The sequence below is a fragment of the Amphiura filiformis genome, chromosome 16 (assembly GCF_039555335.1).
Source record: "Amphiura filiformis chromosome 16, Afil_fr2py, whole genome shotgun sequence".
NCBI lineage: Eukaryota > Metazoa > Echinodermata > Ophiuroidea > Amphilepidida > Amphiuridae > Amphiura > Amphiura filiformis.
In genome coordinates, this window is record NC_092643.1 from 9,222,171 (window position 1) to 9,244,351 (window position 22,181).

The following is a 22,181-nucleotide window of genomic DNA, read 5'->3' on the forward strand; positions in this document are numbered from 1 at the left end:
TGCATACATTTATACTCTGTGATGCGGAGTGAAATACCCAAATCATCCCTGATTGGAAATATGTTTTGATTGGTTTGGTCAGTATCTTTGCCCCACCCATGTTTAATTTGTCCTTTGAAATATGATCACTCGATCCATTTTGTTGTGTTCAATCACTTGCCATTCTGACTAGTATAGTCACAAGTACAGGTCCAGGGAATTCATGGATTAAATTTACTGCAATTAAGCCATTTCAAAAATCCTAAAAAGGTGTACATACAGTACATGTATGATTGGTAATTTTCAAAATGCAATAGTTATACATTAATCTGTAAACCTTAGGCCCTCCTCTAAAAATTGTTTGTCTCAGAAAAAATTGAAAAACCAGCAAAGTAGTATGCACTCCTAATAAAAGTTTTTTGCCAAGACCAAAGGAAAAACTTACGTTTTTCTGCTGACAGTTTCGCCAGAAACCTTCTGGCTTTGTCAAAGTGATTGATGTTGTTATTGATCCATCTGCTTGGAGTGGGAATCCTGGCCGGATGCAGTTGTTTTACCAGAAGTACTCCTATACTTCCGATGGGTCAAGGAATCAGTATGGATTCGCAAGAGAGGAGACAACACCATGAACAGAGACGAGGGGACATTCTTTCTAAGCCACATCTTTGATCCTCTGCTTAAGACCAACGTTGGAGACAGGAGTACTTCTGGTAAAACAACATCATCTGGCCGGGATTCCAGCTCCATTTCCAAGCAGATGGATTAATTAGGGTTCATTCATAGGATTGAGGGCATGATCGCTGTTTATGCCCGAGGCAAACAGCGATCATGCCCGAAATCCTATGAATGAACCCTGTTCATACATACCCGACATTCTCAGCAATTCAATACAGATGAAAATAAAAAGGGTTTACAAGTTTAAATAACATTTCCATACCGTTTTCCTTCATAAATTGGAAGAAAATGAGTAGGCCTACTTGCAGGAAGCAGCTCGGCTCATGAGGTCAACGGCCGAGAGTCAACGCGTGATACGCGTCATCTTTTATATCTCCGCGTGAGATGGGCGCCGTGACATGCGGCGTGCACGCAACACTAGCAAATCGTGGATCGTGTTAATTGGGTTCCAACGCTGCGTGGCGCAGCTTGTTTATGCCTGCGTACTGGTCATAAACGGTATTTATGACCAGCAAAAAGGGCGCAAATCCAATCAGAAACGTTGTTATATCGTGAGTATGTATGAATAACAACTTCATTCGCTTTGAGAAAGCCAGAAGGTTTAGTTTTTCTTTTGGTCTTGGCAAAGAACTTTTATTAGCTGTTTAATCAACAGACCTGATGAACCTCTTCAGTCATAGTGTTTTTGGGTTATTTGGGTTTTTGTGTGTTTTTTTCTTTCAAATTCAAATTGTAAAAGCTATACTTGTTTTTAGTTGGTCTTACCTGAGATCTACTAAATTATGATCAACTTGTGTTGTTGTTTCTGTTGTTTATCCATGCAGTTTTTACCTGGGACATTCAAAGTACATGAATGAGGTATTTGGCAATGATGATAGTGATAAGACTTTTGAAATGCTGATGTATGAATGGTAAGAAGGTGTTGGGCACGCCCATAGCTAGGATTTATTTTGGGAGGCTGCAGGGAGCTAAATAGTGGACCTTTTGTGAAATATCCTTCAAAAAAGGCATAATTTCAACAAAAAATTCTGAAAAAACCAGACCTACTTTTTAAAAAGGGCAGCTTTTCAATGTTTTTTACAGAAAAGGTGAATTTTTTTATTGGCATTTTTGGAGAGCATGCCGCAACCTATGCCCTCAGCTACGACTTGGAGTTAGCAGCTGTGTATGAAACTATACAGGTGCACAGGGGTGCATGGAAAAAATGCCCCCCAGTCAGATGACTTGCTCCCAGTAGTCAGTGAAATTCCGAAAATATCCGCTTTTTGCGACAAATTGTTGCAAGATTTGTTGGTTCCTCCCTGTATTTCACTATGCCCCGAAAAGGATTCTGGTGCTGCCATTGGGTATACTGCAGTTGTAGTTCCCCCATTTACACAGTGTGCGAAGTTTTTGTGTGGAAATTCATGCCCAGTTATATAGGGAAAATATTCAAAACATTAAGTGTTAATTTAAGAAAATGGCCTGTCTCTTGCATGATTTGTTATTTCTGGGTTACAGGTACAAGGAGTTGGGTCCTGTCTTCTGTTTTCAGATCTTTACTGTTACAATGGTTATTGTGTTGGACCCAAAAGGTGTGAAGGTATGTGTGTGTTCAATGAATCAATTGTAATTGTATCATAAGGCATTAAGGGAACAAACCAAAGTTCAAAGACTGCCTCCTATCCCTCCAACATAAGTTTGATATGATGAAAATTCCAACCCTTCAAAAAGATCAACTGTGACCGATGTTTTAATTTAGTATTTAAAGCAGGTTTTTTACTTAATGTGTACAATTTTAAATTTAAATGACTCTTAGCTCTTTAAAAATGGCTCCTGGTTCACTAGATATTCTTAGGATCAGGAGCTGCTTTTTTCTAAATGTGTGGCTCCTGGTCCAGATCTGCTTATTTTGAGGCTTGAACACAACAATTATTCAGGGGTCTAACTTCAATATTTGCCAACAGTAGTCAAGTAGACAAGATGCTTAGAAGCTGTTGTTGTTTTGACAATGTTATCACCATTGTATTGCAGGACATCATGTTGAATACATCTCATCCCAAAGCAGCACTGAGCTACAAGGTGTTCAAGAAGGTGTTTGGTGCCAGGTTTACTCCTCATAGTCTAGTGGCTGAAATAGATCATGACAAGTGGCATAAGCAAAGAGTTATACTTGATGTACCCTTTAGACGAAGGTAGGTCAGTGGCTGTGGCTTAGCGTTGAATTTCATTGGTTTCTGCATGCCGTCTATCACACGGTAGACGACAGTAACCAAATCATTGCGGAAGATGCTTCTTGAGGCGCAAGTATGTAATGTGCAGTAGCAAGTATGTAATGTGCAGTAGCATGCCGTCTATCACACGGTAGACGACAGTAACCAAATCATTTCGGAAGATGCTTCTTGAGGTGCAAGTATGTAATGTGCAGTAGCAAGTATGTAATGTGCAGTAGCATGCCGTCTATCACACGGTAGACGACAGTAACCAAATCATCGCGGAAGATGCTTCTTGAGGCGCAAGTATGTAATGTGCAGTAGCATGTAGTATATGCAAGACGTGGTACCACCAGAAGTGTGGCGATTTATCAGATGAGTTGTTCAATGTTATTAAACAGTATGGTATGCAAGGCACACATGAGTTACCATGACATTGCAAGGTGAGTAGGAAGTATGCAGAGAAGCTGGTAGGTGAAATGGTTGACTTACGTAGGAAGCATGAGAAGTTAGAGAAAGAAGTAAAAGATATAAACAGTAGATTGAGAGCAATAGAAATCAATGGTGCAACAGTTCCTGTAGGCCGTGAAGACCAAAGCATGCAGAAGGTAGTGAAAGAAATCATTGAACAAGATAAAAGAAAACTGAATGTCATAGTCAGTGATCTACCAGAGATCACCAGTACTAGTTCGCCAAGAGTTGTGTTGAAAAACGTTAAAGAACTTTTTCAGAGTAAGCTTGAAGTAAGTCCAAATGACATGGTGAAAACTGATGTAATACCCACTGAAAAAGGCTGTCTCGTAAAAGAACAAATGAAAAACAAAACGGCAAAGCACACAGCTCTTACGAATGCCAAAAATCTGCACAACGATGAAGTGTACAACGATGTGTACTTGAAACCAGATCTGATGTATGAACAGAGGAAAAAAGAGGCAGAGCTACGTCAAGAACTCAGGCAGCGTAAAGCGGAGGGTGAAAAAAACTTGAGGATAGTGAGGGGAAAATGGTCACAGCCAGACCTCCTCCCTCACAAGAAGAACAGTAGGTCAACAAGACAAGAACTATGTAAATAGCGCATAAATTAGCACCAAGCACCAAACTTCTACTAGTCTGCAAGAACCAGAGTCTTCAGAGGAAACCACCTTGAAGAGAATTTGCAGACAGACACTGAAGAAAAAATTGTTGATGCATACCAAGAGACTGAGAGGAAAGAAAACCGACCAGTGGATGCAGACAGACATTGTTTTGATGACCAAAAACCTGGCGAGACAAGGAAACGACCAGCAGCCAAGAGAAAACACAGTACAGCCAGAAATCCAAAGACTGGTAGGAAAAGTAACCAACCAGAGGATGGCACAAGAAAGAAGTTAAAATGCACCTTCTGCAACGCACAAAGTATTACAAATAAGAGAGGCGATTTGAGATATCACATTGAAGAAGAAGATCTAGATATAGTAGGCATTGTAGAGACATGGCTTCACCAAGATATTGCTAATGCAGAGCTTCAAATACCTGGCTACCAGACTAGACAGACAGTACAAAGGACATGGGGGTATACTATTGTAAACAAAGGACGGGATAGAAGTACAGGTGAGAGAAGATGCAGCTTTAGCAGAGCATGAGGATGCATTATGGTGTGACATCTCATGTCCAAGCACGGAAGCTGATATGCTACTGGGGATCATGTATAGGAGTCAATACAACACCAATGAGCAAAATTATAGCCTGAACCAGGTATTAAAGAGCCTCAAAGAAGAGAAAAAAGACATCATGGTTATTGGTGACTTAACTACCGAGAAATTAACTGGGAAATCATGCAAGCTGGATCAGGAAGAGCAGAAGCCTTCATGGATGTTATCCTGGACAACTTATGGACCCAACATGTTACAAAGCCAACTAGACTGAATTCCTTGATCGACCTGGTGATAACCTCAAACCCAGATATGGTTGACGATGTGCAAGTTGTAGCCCACCTTGGCACAAGCGACCACTGCATGTTGATTTGGGATACAAATTACCTGGTCAAACCAGTGAACACCGCCAAAGAGAGACTTTAGAAATGCCAATTTTGACCAAATGAAAGCCGAACTGAGACAAATAAAGTGGACCAAGATTTGGAAACAAGATCAGCAGAACAAGCTTGGAACTATACCAAAGAACAATAATTGCACAATGTAATACATGATCATGTTCCAATGAAGATCCAAAGAAATAAAAAGAAACCACTGTGGTTGACCAAAAAAGCACAGAAACTTGTTCGCAGGAAACAAAGAGCCTGGAAAAGTTATCAGAAGAGAAAGACTAATAGAAACTTGGAGCACTACAAGAAATGCCAGAAAGAAGCAAAGTATGAAGTAAGACAGGCAAAGAGAGACTTTGAGAAGAAATTAGCAGAGAATATAAAGGAGGATTCTAAAAGCTTCTACGCCTACGTGAGATCCAAACAGAAAGTAAAGGACGCTGTTGGTCCACTGAAAACCGACACTTTAGAAACAATACCTCCAGGGCAGCCCACAGCAGAAGCATTGAATGACTTTTTGCTTCAGTCTTTACAGTGGAGAACCAGAATGTACCTGAACCAGAAACTATTTACACAGGACCAGAAGAAGAGAAACTTGAAGAATTTGTAATTACCAACGACTGTGTCAAAGAAAAGCTGAAAGGACTTGATTCTTCCAAAGCAGCTGAATCAAATCGACAGGATCAATCCAGATACCCTTTTCCAGAAAGCAGACTACCAGGGCACCAGAGGACACTCCCAAAAACTGGCCAAATCAAGATCAAGACTAGACACAAGGAAGTATTTCTACAGTCAAAGAGTGGTGGAAAATTGGAACAAATTGCCTGTGCTATGCTATGCAACTATGCTATGCAAGCATGGAGCCTGCACATGGAAAAGGACAAGAAGGTCATCGAAAAGGTGCAGGCAAGAGCAACCAAGCTCATCCCGAGTATCCAGCATCTTACATACGAAGAACGACTAAGGAGACTCAACCTCACCGCAATGGAGAAGAGAAGGGAAAGAGGGGACATCATCCAAACGATCCAATGATCAGACATTGTATTTGGAAGTGTTTGAGGGAGACTCATACCCAACACAAGTATTTCACATATCAAAACTTTGGATATATTTTACATTTATTTTCAGATTTTTGAAAGATTTTATGACACCATTCAATGCCAGTACAAACTTGTTGATTGAAAAACTTTCTGACAAGGCAGATGGTAAAACAGAAGTTAGACTGGCTGACCACTTCAATAGATGCACTCTTGATGTGATTGCTAAGGTGGGTTATATAACGGCAGTTTAAAGATATGAGAAGGGGTATTTTTGGTGACAGTACAAAAATGTATGTACATCCCATGTTAAGGGAGTGGTCATTATTAACACTTGGGGATGGAGGATTTTAGGGGAATGCGAAATATTTTGGTGAGCAAGAGGGGGGAATGCAATTTTTTTGCCAGGAAAGAGGGGGAAATGTTAAGTTTTAAATGGAGAAATTTCATAAAATAAGGAGGGAATGCAGATTTTTTGAATGGAAGCGAAGGGAGAATGCAAAATTTTTTGTCAAAACAAATTGAAATCCTCCATTCCCATGGTGTAAATAGTGACCGCACTGACCGGTCCGTAAGAGATCAAGAATCACAGAATTAAAAGAAGATGCGTTTATGATCATGTATATTATTCAAACTATAGAGTCCAAAAAGGAACCAACTTTCGCTTAATATGTTTGTTTAGGAAATATTTGGTCCACGGTCAGATATTTGCTTTTTTGTAGGGTGGAACTTGTTTCGGGTATGTAGAAAATATTTTGTCACACATATATGAAGAGCTTTGTTTCAAAACCCCTTACATCCACTTTTGGCCAAATTGAGTTATTGGCATAATATTATAGTGTGGGTAAAAATACACATTTTGGTGGTTATTTGACCTTCATACTACCTTCCCTTCCGAGTTATCGCATATTTCCCGTTTGGGAAATCTTAGGGAATTTCCGTAAATCTGAACTTAAAATGAATATAGAATTGTTTTGTTTTAAATTTTTTGATGTATAATGGTAGCCTGGAATGTTCTTTACCTATTAAAACCAAAAGGAACTGTTTTGGGGTCACTATGTTTGAAAAAATCAATTTAATTAACAAAAGGTGTAGCTTCGAAATACCCAAAAATGCCATTTTCCTAATTTAATTAAAAATTCATAATTAAAAAAGTAAATGAGATATTTCAATTTTTCTTTTGATTTTCAAAGCATTAGTCAAGTTACATAATGTAGTGCAAACAAATGGGCTCAAATTTGATTGCAAAGGGGGTTTCTAGAAAAGGGGTAAATTTATTTTGTTGCAAAACCCCTTACATCCACAAAAGGTGCGATATAAAATAAATAATAAAATAAATAGGAAGCCTTGAAAATTGTCCCAAACCTATTCTTTTAGTTTCTATTCATCAACACTTTATCCAATCCCAAATTGAATCAAATCGAACAAGTAATACTTGCACAATTAAAAAAAGCTGTTTTTCTCAAAAAGTCAAAAGTGGATGTAAGGGGTTTTGCAACAAAGCTCTTCATATGTGCATTCTATCACATTTGAGGGCATTCTCCTTCTGAAGGAGGTTGGTTAAAGTTTGTTTGGCTTATATAAGATGGAAATTATCCGGCTTTGTTACTGCACGCCGCAATCAAGGCCCAACTCACGCTTCGTGCAAATTCACATAAGTCAGTCACACATTACGCAATGCACAACTAGCGTAAGCACTGTGTCCAAAATCGTGCATGCCATTCTTTATCAATACATGGTGTTATGAGTCTTGTTATTATAAGCTGAACAAACTTAGAAATGGTTACAAAATGAAGGGTTAGTATGTGAAGCCCTATCTGCAAAAGCTGCCCTATAACAATTTGACAATTTCTATATTCTATATTGTAGACATATTACACCTGGCAGCTATTGCAGATAGGCCTTCTTGCTTCAATCCATCAAAAATATACATGATTACTGGTTTTATTCTACAGGTCGCATTTAGTTTGGACTTAGGTATCATAGAGAATGAAAACTCCTATTTCAACCAAGCTATATTGACTGCCCTTCGTGGTATGAGGAAATCGGCAACAGCTTATTCAATGGTAAGGAGCTACTCCCTATTCCAAAAAATATAGAATTAATTTTTTTGAATAAAAAAAAATATTATCCTGTTTTGCCAAATGAAACATAGCTAAATCCTAATCCTTTAGTTAGTCCTAACTAGCAATAAAAGTCAAATTTTAATATTTCACCACTTTTTGGAAATAAGGGCAAAAAACATGCATTTTTAGGGTGCGGTTTTTCATATGCTGTGACAATCAAGCCCAAAGACTTGTACTAAGACTAATTTCAGTTTATGCATTCTAATTTTTGGAAAAGACATGTTTCATTCTTATAACCAACCATTTAATTAAAGTAACACAATAAAAGTGAAAATTAGAGCAAAATTTTGGCATATACTCAAGATTTTTAATGCTTAGACTTGTTCCAAGTCTGTGATTTTTGTAACTCAATTGCCAGAAAACATGCTGAAAAGTCATGTTTTTGGCTCTTTTCTCAAGAAATTAGTAAAATAGTGAACTTTTTCTTTTATCAATCCAGGTAGGACTATATAGCTGATTAGGATTGAGCTATGTTTCATTTGGCAGAACTTGATCCCCAAAAATTAGTGTTGTATTTTTCAGGAATGGGAAGTAATGAATGAATGAATGAATACTTCCGTATGAATGAATGACTGCATCTGTATAAATAAATGTTGGAGGAATGAATACCGATTGAGTTGGTAATATAAATATTGATAAAAAAAAAAGCGCAGTGATTTATAATGCGCTACGCATAGGCACAACGCCTAGACGTTGATCCACAAGCCTCAGCACACTTTACAGGTTGTCGCTGACTACTACGGCCCACATCATTCCATAAACCATTAAACAACAATTCAGGGACTTTGCTGCATCAAGAGCACACACCCCCAGACATTCCACAAATAACCTTCGCAACCAGGATCAGCTCCCGAGGTTAAATACGGGTTACAACAAGACAAATTAGCAGCAAGTTCCTTGTCCAGGGGAATTTCAAGCTAGCTCAATTTTCCACGAGAGCATACTTGGCACCACCAGGGTTCGAACCTGCAACCTCTCGCACCATAGTCGAACGCCTTATCGATTGAGCTAACTTGACTGCTAATTACATTGATAATTTTATACTAATAATACTGATACATTTATTGATACATTTATTGCATGACACATAAGTTGAATAACTTCACTCAAACTTTATGATTTGCTCCTTGTTACTACTTGGTCAGATGGATATGCGCAGCAGTGCTCGCAAATTCCGTCAAGATGTGCGTAATGCTGTTCAAACGATCCGTGACACCGGAAGAGAGTGCATCAATAAGCGCATAGATGATATAAACAGGGGCGATGTACCAGAAGATGTATTAACTTATATTATCAAGGCTGGACAGGAAGTGGAGGGCAATGATGAAGAGAAAATGGAGGTCATGATTGATCAGTTTGCAACATTCTTTGTTGCAGGTAAGTGAAGGAATTTTGCAATGTGTTATAGGGCTTATAAACTCCTCAACAATGGTTTGGAAAGTTTTTTCAAGCATCTATATTTTTCTTTGCAATGACACCGCGTTTGAAACAATCACCCTTTTCACAGCTGAGTACCCGTCTTGTGAATTTAGTGGGGTCTCAAACAGAATGTGCCAAATTGACCATTGTTCTGTGCTCAAACAACACTAGTCAGTAATCTCAACAGCGGGTTGAAAAACCATTATATATGCAGCCACAACAGCCAGGCACCTCCTCCTCAAGCTGCTCACCAGCCTGGTCACACGTTGTTGTTAAGGCAATAGAAACAAATTAGTTCGATCTTTTGATCGAACATCGATGCTTGGTCGATCCTTATTATTTATGAAATTAGTTAATGAACCAATGTTAATTGTTATAACTTATGAATATTTGCCTGTATTGATATTGACCACTATAAAGTTAGCATTAATTTAGCACTAATTAGTGGTTAACTCATTAATAACAAGCATCAAAGCAGCAGCGACGGTCGATCCAAAAATCCAACAAATTTGTTTCTGGTGCCTAAATGGTATCCATTCTTGATCCAGGATTCATCTCAGGTTATTCAATGTGGTTGCATTGGCTACTCTGGCACGCACAACAAAACCAAAGCTGGCCTCGCAAGTGTTCAATCCGGTTAACAAACAGGGAGTGCAGGTTTCAAATGAGGATTAAGGTCATGTCTTCCACAGAAGTTGTATGGATTTCAACTGGAATGTAGCTCAATTACCGTTTTCATTCCAATAAGCGCCCAGGGCGCTTAACAAAGTCATTTTGGGTGGGCGCTTATTTTTCACCTGGTTTACCTAATTTTTTCGTACGGGGCATTTATTAGAGATGAATTTACGTATTTTATAAAAGGGTCCTCAGACGTTCAAGTTTACACAGGACTTGTAGTCTTCCAGCTATTTCACTGTATCAACGCCTTTCTGTCACTTCAACATTAATGGTAACCTTAAGCGAATTGAAAATACCGTAGGTGGGCGCTTATTGTGGCATGGGCGCTTATTGGAACGAATACGGTAGATGTTTTATCTATAAGCATGAGATTTGTCTGGATTTGGATCCTAAAATCTGACCCCCCTGAGATCAATGTGAATCCGGTGAAATATTCTGGGGGGGGTAGGGTGTGTCTGCTATGAGTCGGCAGGCAATGTTTACTAAAACGAAATTGAAAATAAAAGACCTGTAAGAATTTAATATTATTCTATAATATTATTCTATTGCAGGTGGACTGGTTACTTGAAGTGGCTTGCCCATTTGAAATACACACTCCCCCTGTGGAATAGTTAGTTCATTCTTCTGTAGAGGGAGTATGGGTTTAAAATATAATAGACAATTGGGTAACTTAAACACTTGTTTCAGTTGTGGTTGGAAAATATATGTAAAGCCATATACGGGGAGAGTATGAGTTTCAAAATAATTAACCCTAGCCAATTCCACATGAAAAATGTAGTCCCTCTGTGGAAAACTTTTCTTAAATCTTCCATAGGCATGTTTGCAGATTTGAAATGGAATAACCCATTTAGAATTTGTTTTCCCAGGTTGATGCAGGAAAGACATGTTTCAACAAAGATCTTTTTACTGAGCATTTTCCATTTCTCTGCTTATGAGATTGGCTCCGCAGGCAGTTGGACTGAGAGATATGAGTTCCAGCAGTGATCTTATATTTAGCAATACTGTAAGAACTTGATAGTTAGCATATGTGCTTACTATCAAGCCTTCGCTTTTAAAACATGCAAACATGAAGAGCCCCATCCACAAAAGTGTAAAGGGTTTTGAGCACACATAGTTATATATGAACAAGTAAACCTGCAAATGTGTGTCTCAACTCATTTAGCTCAGTTGGTAAAGTGCTGAACTTTGGTACAATTTCATGTTTTTAAAAGCGCTCGATAGTAAGCGCATATGCCAACTATCAAGTTTTTACGGTATTTATATCTCTTTCATTATGGTAAATGCTTCTACAAGGTATGTAACTATTTTCTTTCTTGCATGTTAGAAGGGCTGTCCGCATTCTCTGTCTACATCTATCCTTGAGTGGTATTCACCATGCGTCTGGTATTGTCATAATAATATGTGACATGATCGCGAGGAGAATGATTCGGATGTTGCAAATATTGTTTTTGAGATATTGGCAAAAATATTGTTCAAATTCTTTTGTTTTATATTGTTTTCAGCCATAAATTGCTCATAACTCGGTAACCAGATGTCCGATTTTAATGGGGTTTGCATCAAAATGTAGCATTCGTAAACTTCAAGAAAATGATGTAAAAAGCGTCTAACTGAAAATTGCCAACATGTGACTCTTGTCACATATTATGTTTTCCTTTGCAGAGTCTGTGCAATAAAAAATAATGTATTTACGTTTGAGCTGAGCAAATAAGTGAATAAGTTAAATTTTAGCTTGTACTTCAAGGATCAAAACTAAGGAATAAAAGCTCAAAAAATGCTCCAGTAATTGTATACTTAGAATAAATTGTTACCAAGGTAATTTTAGATCTTGACAAATCTTGTTAGTTTCTTCTATCTTATCCAGGTCAAGAAACAACTGCCAATATGCTGTCCTTCACTGTCATTGCATTGTGTAGACATCCAGAAATATTACACAGGTATTAATAATACTGACTGGTGTGACTATCTCTGTCTATTTGTTTGTCTCTCTGTCTGTCTGTGAGTGGTATTGTCAGAACTTTAAGAGGGAAGGGAAGAGCTAGGCAAATTTCAAGTTGATCTGTTTGTCCCTCTGTGTGTCTATGCTTACAACAAGGCATGAACATTGTTGCCATTTCTGTCATTTTTTGTGAACCAAAATGACCTAAATTATTATTATACCGATCAGAAGCTAGCAGTTGATTGGGCTGTTCCAATTGAAATCCTAACCCCCTGTGGAATTTGATATCAGAAGGACATTCTTCGTATTCAGAATGCAATTCGATAGTTCTGGTGTACTCTCAGCTCCCACAAAAAATATGTGAAAACGTCGCTAAACGTTAATATCAGATCCCTTAATTTTTTTGCATTTTGTCCATTTTGAACTGCTTCATTTCATTATAAATTCATGATTCTAACAAAGCATTGTTACATTTGATGATTTAATTAAGTCCAGACAATTGAATATGATTTCGGAGGTAAGTCCCAGCGGCACATCCCTATCCAATTAGATAAAAATATTGGACCTGCCTGTCGTCTATCATAGGTAGAGGATAGGCAAAATAAAAATTCTTATCGTTTATTCTCATTCTTAGTCAGTTAAATATTATTTTAATAACTGTAAACAAATTTTTAAGCAAAACTAAGTTATCATCATAAAAACTCCCTCATTATAAAATGAGCGAAACTTGTTTACAACTTCATGTATTGTGTTGCGCGTATTGCTAGCGCGTTCGCATATTCCGCACTATTCTACGCATCCAGCGCGATACATACGCGCACCTCTACACACATGTTACGCATTATCAAGACGCATGATGACGTGGGGTCGCTCACGGCCTGATAGACGACACCAAATCATGCGATTGTCCAATCAGAAATGTGTCTACGAACTAGACCACTCCCACTGACTAAGAATCCCAAATCAGCAACCCCAGGGTTTCACATAAAGGTCAGATGCAGCCTGCAATACTAGGTACTGAACTTTTTCAAACATTCAAGTTTTTTCTGTCCATTGGAAATTTGATGAAAATTGTCAAAAGTGTGCTAAAAAGTTCAAAAAGACCTACAATTTACAAATCTTAAATATTTAGGATGAATGACTTCTCGTGGCCACTGGCCCTAAGTTGGTAGGGCTGTTGTAATTTGTTTGCTTGTTATTTATTTTCAATTTAGACTTAAAACTGAAGTGGATGCAGTACTGGGTGAGCGTGTGGATGTGACATATGAAGATATAAATAAAATGGGATATATGATGCAGGTAAGACAACATATCCAGCAAACACAAAATAGTTTGTTTAAAAAACATTTTTAAATTTTTTTGTTTTGATTTGCTCAAAATGTTTTTAAAAACATAAAAAATTATATAAAGAGGTCTTGAAAACTGGTCATTGATCAAGAGGCAATGGGTATCATGCATAACCAAAGACGTACATAAAAAGGGCCTTTTCTCATGATCAGACACTTTATGAATGTATTGTGAATAGGGTTATCTAAAACTTGGAAATTTAAGAAAAAGTTTATACATATACCTTGCACAATTAATCACATTGTTAACAGCCCTTTGAGACAATTATAAAGGTTAGTTAGTTCGTAAGTTATTAAATTTGGAATTTTGTTGTGAAAGAGTTTGAGGTCAAAAAAATGACTTGTCTATGGGAAGGAGAGTAAAAATAATGTCAATACTTGTTTTGGGTTGAAAATTGCACTTGTCATACTTGTTTGGGGCGCTTTTCCAGATATCGCAAATTCATGTGTAGGGTGGTTTTTGAGACATCATGGTCATGCATGATACCTCCTTGTCAGTGACCAGTGTGCGCCCAGGCCTGAATTTGATCAAGCAAGTTGTAGTAATTTAATATTACAATTCACATTGTTTCATCTGCTGCAACTTTTTATGTTTTGTATAGTCCTACCACATAATTTTAATAATGGTTTATTTTAGTTCTGGTTAGTTTAAATTATGGTTTATTTTAACTATGGTTTAATTTAGTTCTGGTTTAAAAATTAGAAAACTTGGACTTGACCGCCATCTTGATACACACGAGGCCAAAATTGGGGGTATCTGAGTCAGCTTTTGTTCGAAATACACCTGAAGCTAAATGGGCAATACTCACAGACCATAGGTGCAATTAGACATACTTCATGGTGCAACGCACTAATTGCGTCAAAGGTGCAATGCAATGCGTATTTATCACACAGAATTGTTTTCATCATGATGTTACAACCATTTGGTATTTCAATGACCCCTTTTCTAGGTCAATTTTGTTACATGGATTGAAATTTCCCAATTTTTTCCTAAAAATAGCAAAATGTACTGTAGCCAAATATTCAAAATTTACCAAAAAAATTGGAAACAATTTGGCTGAAATTTTTGATTTTTGATATGGGTCCACTATTGTGGAAGTTCAGCAATAATGGCAAACCAGAAGCTTTTTGGCAGTTCAGTAAGAATGTCAAACCGTTTTGTAAAATCGTAAATATTGTTTTCATTTTATAGGTACTAAAAGAGAGCTTGAGGATATGGACACCAGTAGCTGGTACAATGCGAGAACTAAAGAGTGATGTACAGGTCATGGGGCACAATATACCAGCAGACTCATTGATACTGGCAAGTATTATTAGCAAAATGCGATATTCTAGTTGAAATCCATACACTCCCTATATAAGACATGACCTTAATCTTCCACAGAGGGAGTGTGAAATTCAAGTGGGCTTTTTTATTTATAACATTTGGCACAAGGCCAGGCAGATCCAATACTGATTACACAATAAATTGAAGGATTGCCCTTACATTAAAATCAAAACATTACTAGAAAATACATATAATCAATACAGAATAAAATAAAACAAAAATAAATTAAGTGAACTGGTTATAGGAGGTGGGACTGAATGACCAATTTGAAGGCCTGGAGGGAAGAAGCATTGACAATAGCATCAGGGAGATAATTCCAGATGGAGGAGGCAAACGGATAAAATGATCTCTGGGACAATGAAAGGCGGCGGAAAGGAACTTGAACAGCCCGGGAATTGAGGTTTCGTAGACCGGTCTGGGATGAGGCTGGAAAGGGTTGGGAAAAGAACAAAGATTGGCAAAGATTTTAAATAAGTGACACAGAGAAGCAACATCATGACGCTTACTAAGAAGAGGCAGGTCGGAATTCAAGAGAAGGTACTCATGGGAGAGGTTCCAAGACTGAAGAATTACCTGAATGGGTGATTCCATTTGAAATCTACACCCTGTGTGGGTGGTTAAGGTCATGTCTTCCATAGGGGTGTATGGATTTCAACCGGAATATCCCAAATAAACATGCAACATGAGTGAAACTTGCACAGGAAAAGTTAATTGTAAAACTGAATAAAGTTTTCCACAGAATGATAATTTATTAAAGGTACTATCACTTATAATGAAAGACAAAGATAAAAAGACTAGTTTGAGTCTGACATCACTGTCATTCAAATTCTCAATGATCCATGATTGGTTAATTGCGCGTACAAGGAAGGTCGATTTATCTGGTGCCGATCGGAGAAAAGGAATAGCAGAAAATGGCGAAAATTACTTACTTTTATAAGGCAAAAAGCAACTTTACTAGGCATTGTTGACATGGTGCCTTCACGAGAGAAAGTTTCCAACTATAATGACCTAACTTTTGAGATGGTTTGTATGTTTGTAGGTGCAAAATTAACAATAAGGCACCCGGTTTCACCGCCGCGTTCAGCAACTCATATCATCACGACAATAATTGTAAACAAACCGTGATCGAGTTTGATTGACAGATGACGTCAGACGAAAACTAGTCTTTTTATCCCCGCTAGTTGAGTAAACGGGAGCGGTTAGTAAACGGGAGTGGTTAGTAAACATGGTAAACGGTGATGATAATCATGGTGTCTTGGTGTAGATTATTCATACAGTATAGTAAATGATCATGTTAGCGTAGCTTGATAATCATAATGTTAGTTAGCTCCTGTCATATTAAAAAAGCTAAACTTTAAGTGAATATCCATACCTGTGTTAATGTTGTTACTCACACAATCCCTCAGATTTATTTTGAAACAGCTCGTGACTAAATGGTTGATTTTAACTTTATCCCAAACTCCCAACAAACATAAAACATTAATGTTAGAAGAGGTTGCTAGAAAACGTTTCAATTTCGGGTTATAATGGTATAAAACTAAAGTGGGCTCACCCACGCCCCTAACATTTAATCTTTTCGGGCTATACTGAACAGTTGAACCGACTCTGTTGGCTACATTTTAACATTCCCTCTGAAAAGTGGACTTTTCTGCAAATCTGTCACCCAATGACCCCCTTTTCATCAGCTTAGGCCTACACCCAATGATCCCCCGAAATGGCTTCAAGGCCTTTGCTTTGACCAAGTTTCCAATTCTGAGGGGACACAGCCGGCTGCACGGCGCGCGACACAATTGTGCTTCGTGGCATTCAAAAAAGTGGCGGCAAAAACTTCGAGTGTGCCCCCCCCCTCCCAATTCCTGGATCCGCCACTGTCTCAGAGAAGCAGTCAGTCACATACACATACATATGCCTACTCGCGGTAAGCCAACATTAAGTGCGTCTATACCATGCGCCGCCATGCGCTGAATGACGCCAGCGTCTGCCGCAGGTGCGTGACTCACCACTTACACGCGTGTTGGGCGTCGCTTGCATTTGACGCGCTTTGCTGTCATGCCTGACCCATAAGGTTATTGACCTCAACGGCCTAGCAACCGACCAATTTTTTTGTTATTTCCATAGTGATTGAATAGTTTTGCAAAAATGAACGTCAGATGGTTTAATGGCAATATGTACCCGATCGATCTACGAAAAAATCAGAGCTGGAAGTGAAAGCATCTCGGAGCCTGCTTCTGGACAAGATTTAGCGACTCTCTTTTATTTATATAGATATCAGTGCTTTGCCAAATCAGAAAATCAAGTAAAATGAGATATTCATTGCAATATTAGTTTGATTTTGAAATATGGGCCTGGAAACCTTATTTTCAACTTAATTTTGCTTGAATGTGTACCACTTATAACAGTGTTGATGACGAGTCACTAATAAGTATTTTACTTATATCTTGCCCACAATGACAGATTTCAATGTTTGGACTTGGACGAATGGAGGAATATTTCCATAATCCGGATGAGTTTGACCCAGACAGGTTTACTAGTGATGAGGTGTAAGTAATGTTTTCTTTGTAGAAAATTAACTGCGTCGACATTTAATGAAGAAAGCAAACACGTAGAAGAGTAATTATAATGTCGTAAAAGAATATTTATTACACGAATTTTCGGGCCTCGCCCTTCGTCAGGTGACAATAATAGTGTTGTGAGGCCTACACAAGAGAAACAGTTAAAACATGATTAAAACGCGAGAGCAGGTGAATGGTGGGAGCGACACGCAAGCGACACACATGAGCGACAAGCGAGCAAGCGGGGAGAGCGTATACAAATCCAGCGCGTTAATGTTTTCTTTGGTTTGTTTGTTTCATTTACTTTAGATGGATGATTGGTCATCTGACCAAGCCTGTGCTGGAGAAAGCAACATAATTAAACTGCTTTTGCAGTGGCGGCGCCACGAGGAGCATGGGGGATACCCCAGTCGGAACTCTTGGCCCCTGTTTCCCCCCAGTAAAACCCAAAATTACAAATATTTCCACTTTTTACTGTATTTATGCATAAAATTGGCTGATTTTTCCCCTGAATTCACTTTGTCCCCATGCGCCCGAAAATAGTGCGCTCTAGTGACTCTACCGTCTTAAAGGTGAAAGAGTATGATGAGCTTGTGTGTGCTGTTTAAGTTTGTGTAATGTTATCTGCATATGAATGTTAATGAGCTTAAACACAACAGCATATAAACTTTGAACTTGGCAGGGTGATGGAGTATGATGACCTCTGGTGCTGTATAGTTACATCTAAATATTCTGAATATTATATTATTTGAATATTAATTAGCTCATTTGTATAATTGGACTGAATTTAGTTTATTTTATTTTTCATTTTCAGGACACACTTTACCTACTTTCCCTTTTCACTTGGGGCACGTAACTGTATAGGACAGCATTTTGCCTTGGTAAGTTAAAGCAATAATGTGCAATTTGCTTACAAATGCCCTCAATTTTCCTTGAATTTTTAGTTTTTGCATGATTGTAATACTCAATGGTGTACTTAAGGGTAGTCTAAACTATGGAATTATGGAAACTTTTGGACCTCATAACTAAATTGTTGGTCTAAAGTATACATATTTAGAATAGAAATGACTTGATGAATCCATCTGTGAGGCCAAATTTGAGCAAAAATGTTCAGTTTGGGAGAAAATCCAAAAAACAGGATTTTTGGCTCAAATTTTTTTCGGTCACTGTAACCAGAAATTTCTTGAGGAAAAAAAAATTTAATACTATTTTTCATTATTTTGAATTTTGACCAACTTTGAGAAATTTGCACAAAAAATGGTTTTAAAATGCTAAATTTTGACCAAAAAATCATAAAAAAAGCCTAATTTTCACCAAAATTTCAAATATTTTGGTTAAGTTGATCAAAATTCAAAAAATAAAAAATTTGTTCTGGATATTTTTATCTAGTTTTTAAAAATGAATAAATTTTTTTTTTACTCAAGAAATTTTTTGTTTCAGTCATTTCCATTCTAAATATGTATACTTTTATATACTTTAAAACCAACAATTTAGAAGTTATGAGACCCCAAAGTTTCCATAATGTGCTGTAGCTCAATTGGCCTATTAGCATTTTGTGGAAATGAACTACATTTTATCCCTTTCTTCATATTTCTCTGCAGATTGAGGCTAGGGTGATTCTAGCTAGACTGATTCAAGCATTCCACTGTGAACTTGTACCAGGACAAGAATTCAAAGTACTCAGCGAAATAACACTCAAGCCAAAGGATGGATGTAAAGTTTTTATACAGCCTAGAAACTAAAGTGTTTGGGTTGTGGGTGTGCGTGGTGGGGGGGAGTAATATATGACTGATTCAAGCATTCCACTGTGAGCTTGTACCAGGACAAGAATTCAATGTACTCCATGAGATAACACTCAAGCCAAAGGATGGATGTAATGTGTTTATACAGCCTAGAAACTAAAGTGTTTGGGTTGTGGGTGTGCGTGGTGGGGGGGGTAATATATGACTGATTCAAGCATTCCACTGTGAGCTTGTACCAGGACAAGAATTCAATGTACTCCATGAGATAACACTCAAGCCAAAGGATGGATGTAATGTGTTTATACAGCCTAGAAACTAAAGTGTTTGGTTTGTGGGTGTGCGTGGTGGTGGTGGTGGTGGGGGGGGGGTAATGTATGACTGATTCAAGCATTCCACTGTGAGCTTGTACCAGGAAACAGAATTCAAAATACTTAGTGAAATAACACTCAAGCCAAAGGATGGATGTAAAGTGTTTATACAGCCGAGAAACTAAAGTGCACAGGGGTGTGTATGTGTTTACCCTCTTTGCAGAGTGGTCCACGGCTTAAATGTAAAATGTTTTTATTAAGACCAAAATATAACTTGATCATAACCAAATTTGTAGTAATTGTACAAATTGTTGTGTGTGGAATTGGGGAAGTGCATTCTGTATCCTTTAGGCCTACCCCATGCGCAGGCCTGTCCGTAACCAGGATTTTTTGTGAGGGGGTGCTGATTTTGAAAAAGTGGACTTTTTTCCAAAGGGGGGCAATTTTGTGAAAAGTGGACTTTCTTTCCCAAATTTGGACCTTTTTGACCTAAAAAAGCTTTATAAAAAAGGGGTTTTTTTGGCTCGCAACGCTCACATATTCTTAAATTTTGGGACTTTTTTTATACATTTGCAAATTTGGGCCATTGCACCCCGTGGCTACGGCTCTGCCCATTGCGCCATGACCCCTACGTCACTGATCCTATTGGCTATAGAAGAACAAAGGCACTTCATGATTAAAATGCTACAGAATTACTTGGTTGTCAGTTGTTTTTTTTAATTTGCAGTAGAAACTATTGAGAAAGCTAGGCCAGTACATTTATCACAGGTTCAATCTCACTGGCCCAGAGGACTAGTAGAAAACAGAAACATAAAGGTCCGTTCAAGCTTCACTGCATCTGCATTGCGATGAGTTGTGTTACATGTATTGCAGTCTCTTCCTTTATCACAATAAAGTTAAATTCGTTTTAACAGGATTTTCAGTGGGTTGCATTGAGTTGTGGCAGAAAATGATAAATATATATATATATATATATATATATATATATATATATATATATATATATGAGCTTATATGTGACCAGATTTAGTCCACTCAGGCTAATGTCGATAAAAAACAAAACTGAGATATAGCCAGAAATAGGTTAGGGTTATAATAGTTTGCCATATAGTTAGACTATGAACATGTTGAAAAATATTGTAACTATTGTAAAAAAATAAGTAATTAGCATCGGATTTGGACTGATATAAACTCAATTTTGAAAAAATATGACTTTAGCCAGAGTGAACTGGATCAGGTAGCATATCGGTATTAAATTCACCGCAGATGTAGTGATGCATGAAAAGACCTTTAGTGAGACCCCGCCCCTGGGCCCCACACCTTGGGGCTTGCACTTCAACTTTCATCCCCCACTTTCAGTGGTGTACCTAGGCCGCTCCTACCAGGGGGAGGCTAGAGAAAAGTTGAATTTTGCCGCTCCATTCATCAACAGCGCAAAAAGGTTTACCCAATATTTTTTGGATGGTTTGCAAAAGTGAAAAGGATAATAAGCGATAGCAATATAAAAACACATTTTTTAATGTATAATTCCATTTGTTTCACAATTTTTAAACATTTTTTACAATTTTTCCGCCCTTTTTTTAAAATAATTCTCTTTCTGCCGCCCCTTCCTTTTTGCTGCCCCTGCTTTTACCCCAGGCAGCTTGCACTCCCAAAGCCCCCTCAATATACGTGCATGACTTTCTACAATAAATATACTACAATGAAAAATTACTTAAATTCAGCCCCTTGCCCCCTTATAAAAGCAAGTGCTATAAATTGGTACACTACATAGTGACTGAATATAGACAGCAATATTAAAATATACTGATAGCTGAATAGTTTTGACATTGTGTTTGCGTATTGAGATCGAGAAGGGATAGTCATGAAATATAAACTAATGTCTGTATGATGGGGTCACAAAATGGGTATGTACCTCATGCCAGTAGAGTCAGTAGGGGAGGGGCAAGACTTCTCACAGGAGGCCAGCTACCCCTTTTTCTCTTTGGGTATGCCAATGATTGGAGTAGTCAGGACTTTTTAGATGGGGGGGGAAGGGGACAAGGCAACTTTTTGGGGGGACTTGGATGAAAATGGTAAGAAATGGGCTAAAAAGTACAAAAAAAGGCCTAACAATTTTAAAATATCAGGGTGGCCAGCATCCCACATTGGAGCAAAACTTCTCATGAAGGTCATGATTTGGTCTCCACAGGGGTCACCAGGGTTTACTTTAATGCACAAATCACACATATTTACGCGTTCACATACTTTGCGGATCGACCCCTTCAAATCCAAAGTCCAAATTCAAATTCCAACGCGTACAAAATCTTGAAAACGTACATGTTCAAATATTGCATGATTTGAATATAGAAACACCGGATATTGTGCATTTATTTTCTATTTGTTTCGGAAAATAGCCCAATTTTGCCTCCTGTAGTCAAAGTTTATGAAATTTCCCTAAAATGTGTAAAAATGTGTGCGAAATTTCGCCGAAAATGTTGAATTCACAGCGGCACCCCCCTACCCAAACCAAACTTGAGTACCCCCACCACGACAAATTACTAATGCCAACTTTATAAGTGGTTCCATTTTCATTTGGGGTGATATGGCATGGGGGTCTACATCTAAAGCATTGAATCATTTGACCCCAATTTATTATGATCCGGGATTATGATAATATTATAATTCTATGTGATTCATGCACCTTATTCAGAGAAATTGCTTACGGTAACTCCATAAATACATGCATTGTTACACAGCGAATTTGCAAATTTGCTGTGTTCTGTCTTACGCCAATTCTTGTTTCGGCATCGGCAGATTTCAACCATACTTGACCCAAATGACCACTGGGCTAGTCCAAAACTT

General features: G+C 37.9%; 1 protein-coding gene across 1 annotated transcript in view; it reads left to right on the forward strand.

Moving 5' to 3' along the window:
* Positions 1-19,055, forward strand: part of LOC140135508 (cholesterol 24-hydroxylase-like) — a 45,317-nt gene extending 26,262 nt beyond the window's left edge. The window contains exons 3-14 of the mRNA XM_072157032.1: positions 1,479-1,565; positions 2,155-2,236; positions 2,668-2,828; positions 5,995-6,133; positions 7,859-7,969; positions 9,175-9,406; positions 11,988-12,060; positions 13,277-13,361; positions 14,601-14,711; positions 17,190-17,275; positions 18,102-18,168; positions 18,889-19,055. Coding sequence (XP_072013133.1) covers positions 1,479-1,565; positions 2,155-2,236; positions 2,668-2,828; positions 5,995-6,133; positions 7,859-7,969; positions 9,175-9,406; positions 11,988-12,060; positions 13,277-13,361; positions 14,601-14,711; positions 17,190-17,275; positions 18,102-18,168; positions 18,889-19,029 — 1,375 coding nt within the window. The 3' untranslated portion in view covers positions 19,030-19,055. The remainder of the gene's footprint in view (positions 1-1,478; positions 1,566-2,154; positions 2,237-2,667; positions 2,829-5,994; positions 6,134-7,858; positions 7,970-9,174; positions 9,407-11,987; positions 12,061-13,276; positions 13,362-14,600; positions 14,712-17,189; positions 17,276-18,101; positions 18,169-18,888) is intronic.
* Positions 19,056-22,181: the final 3,126 nt, after the last annotated feature.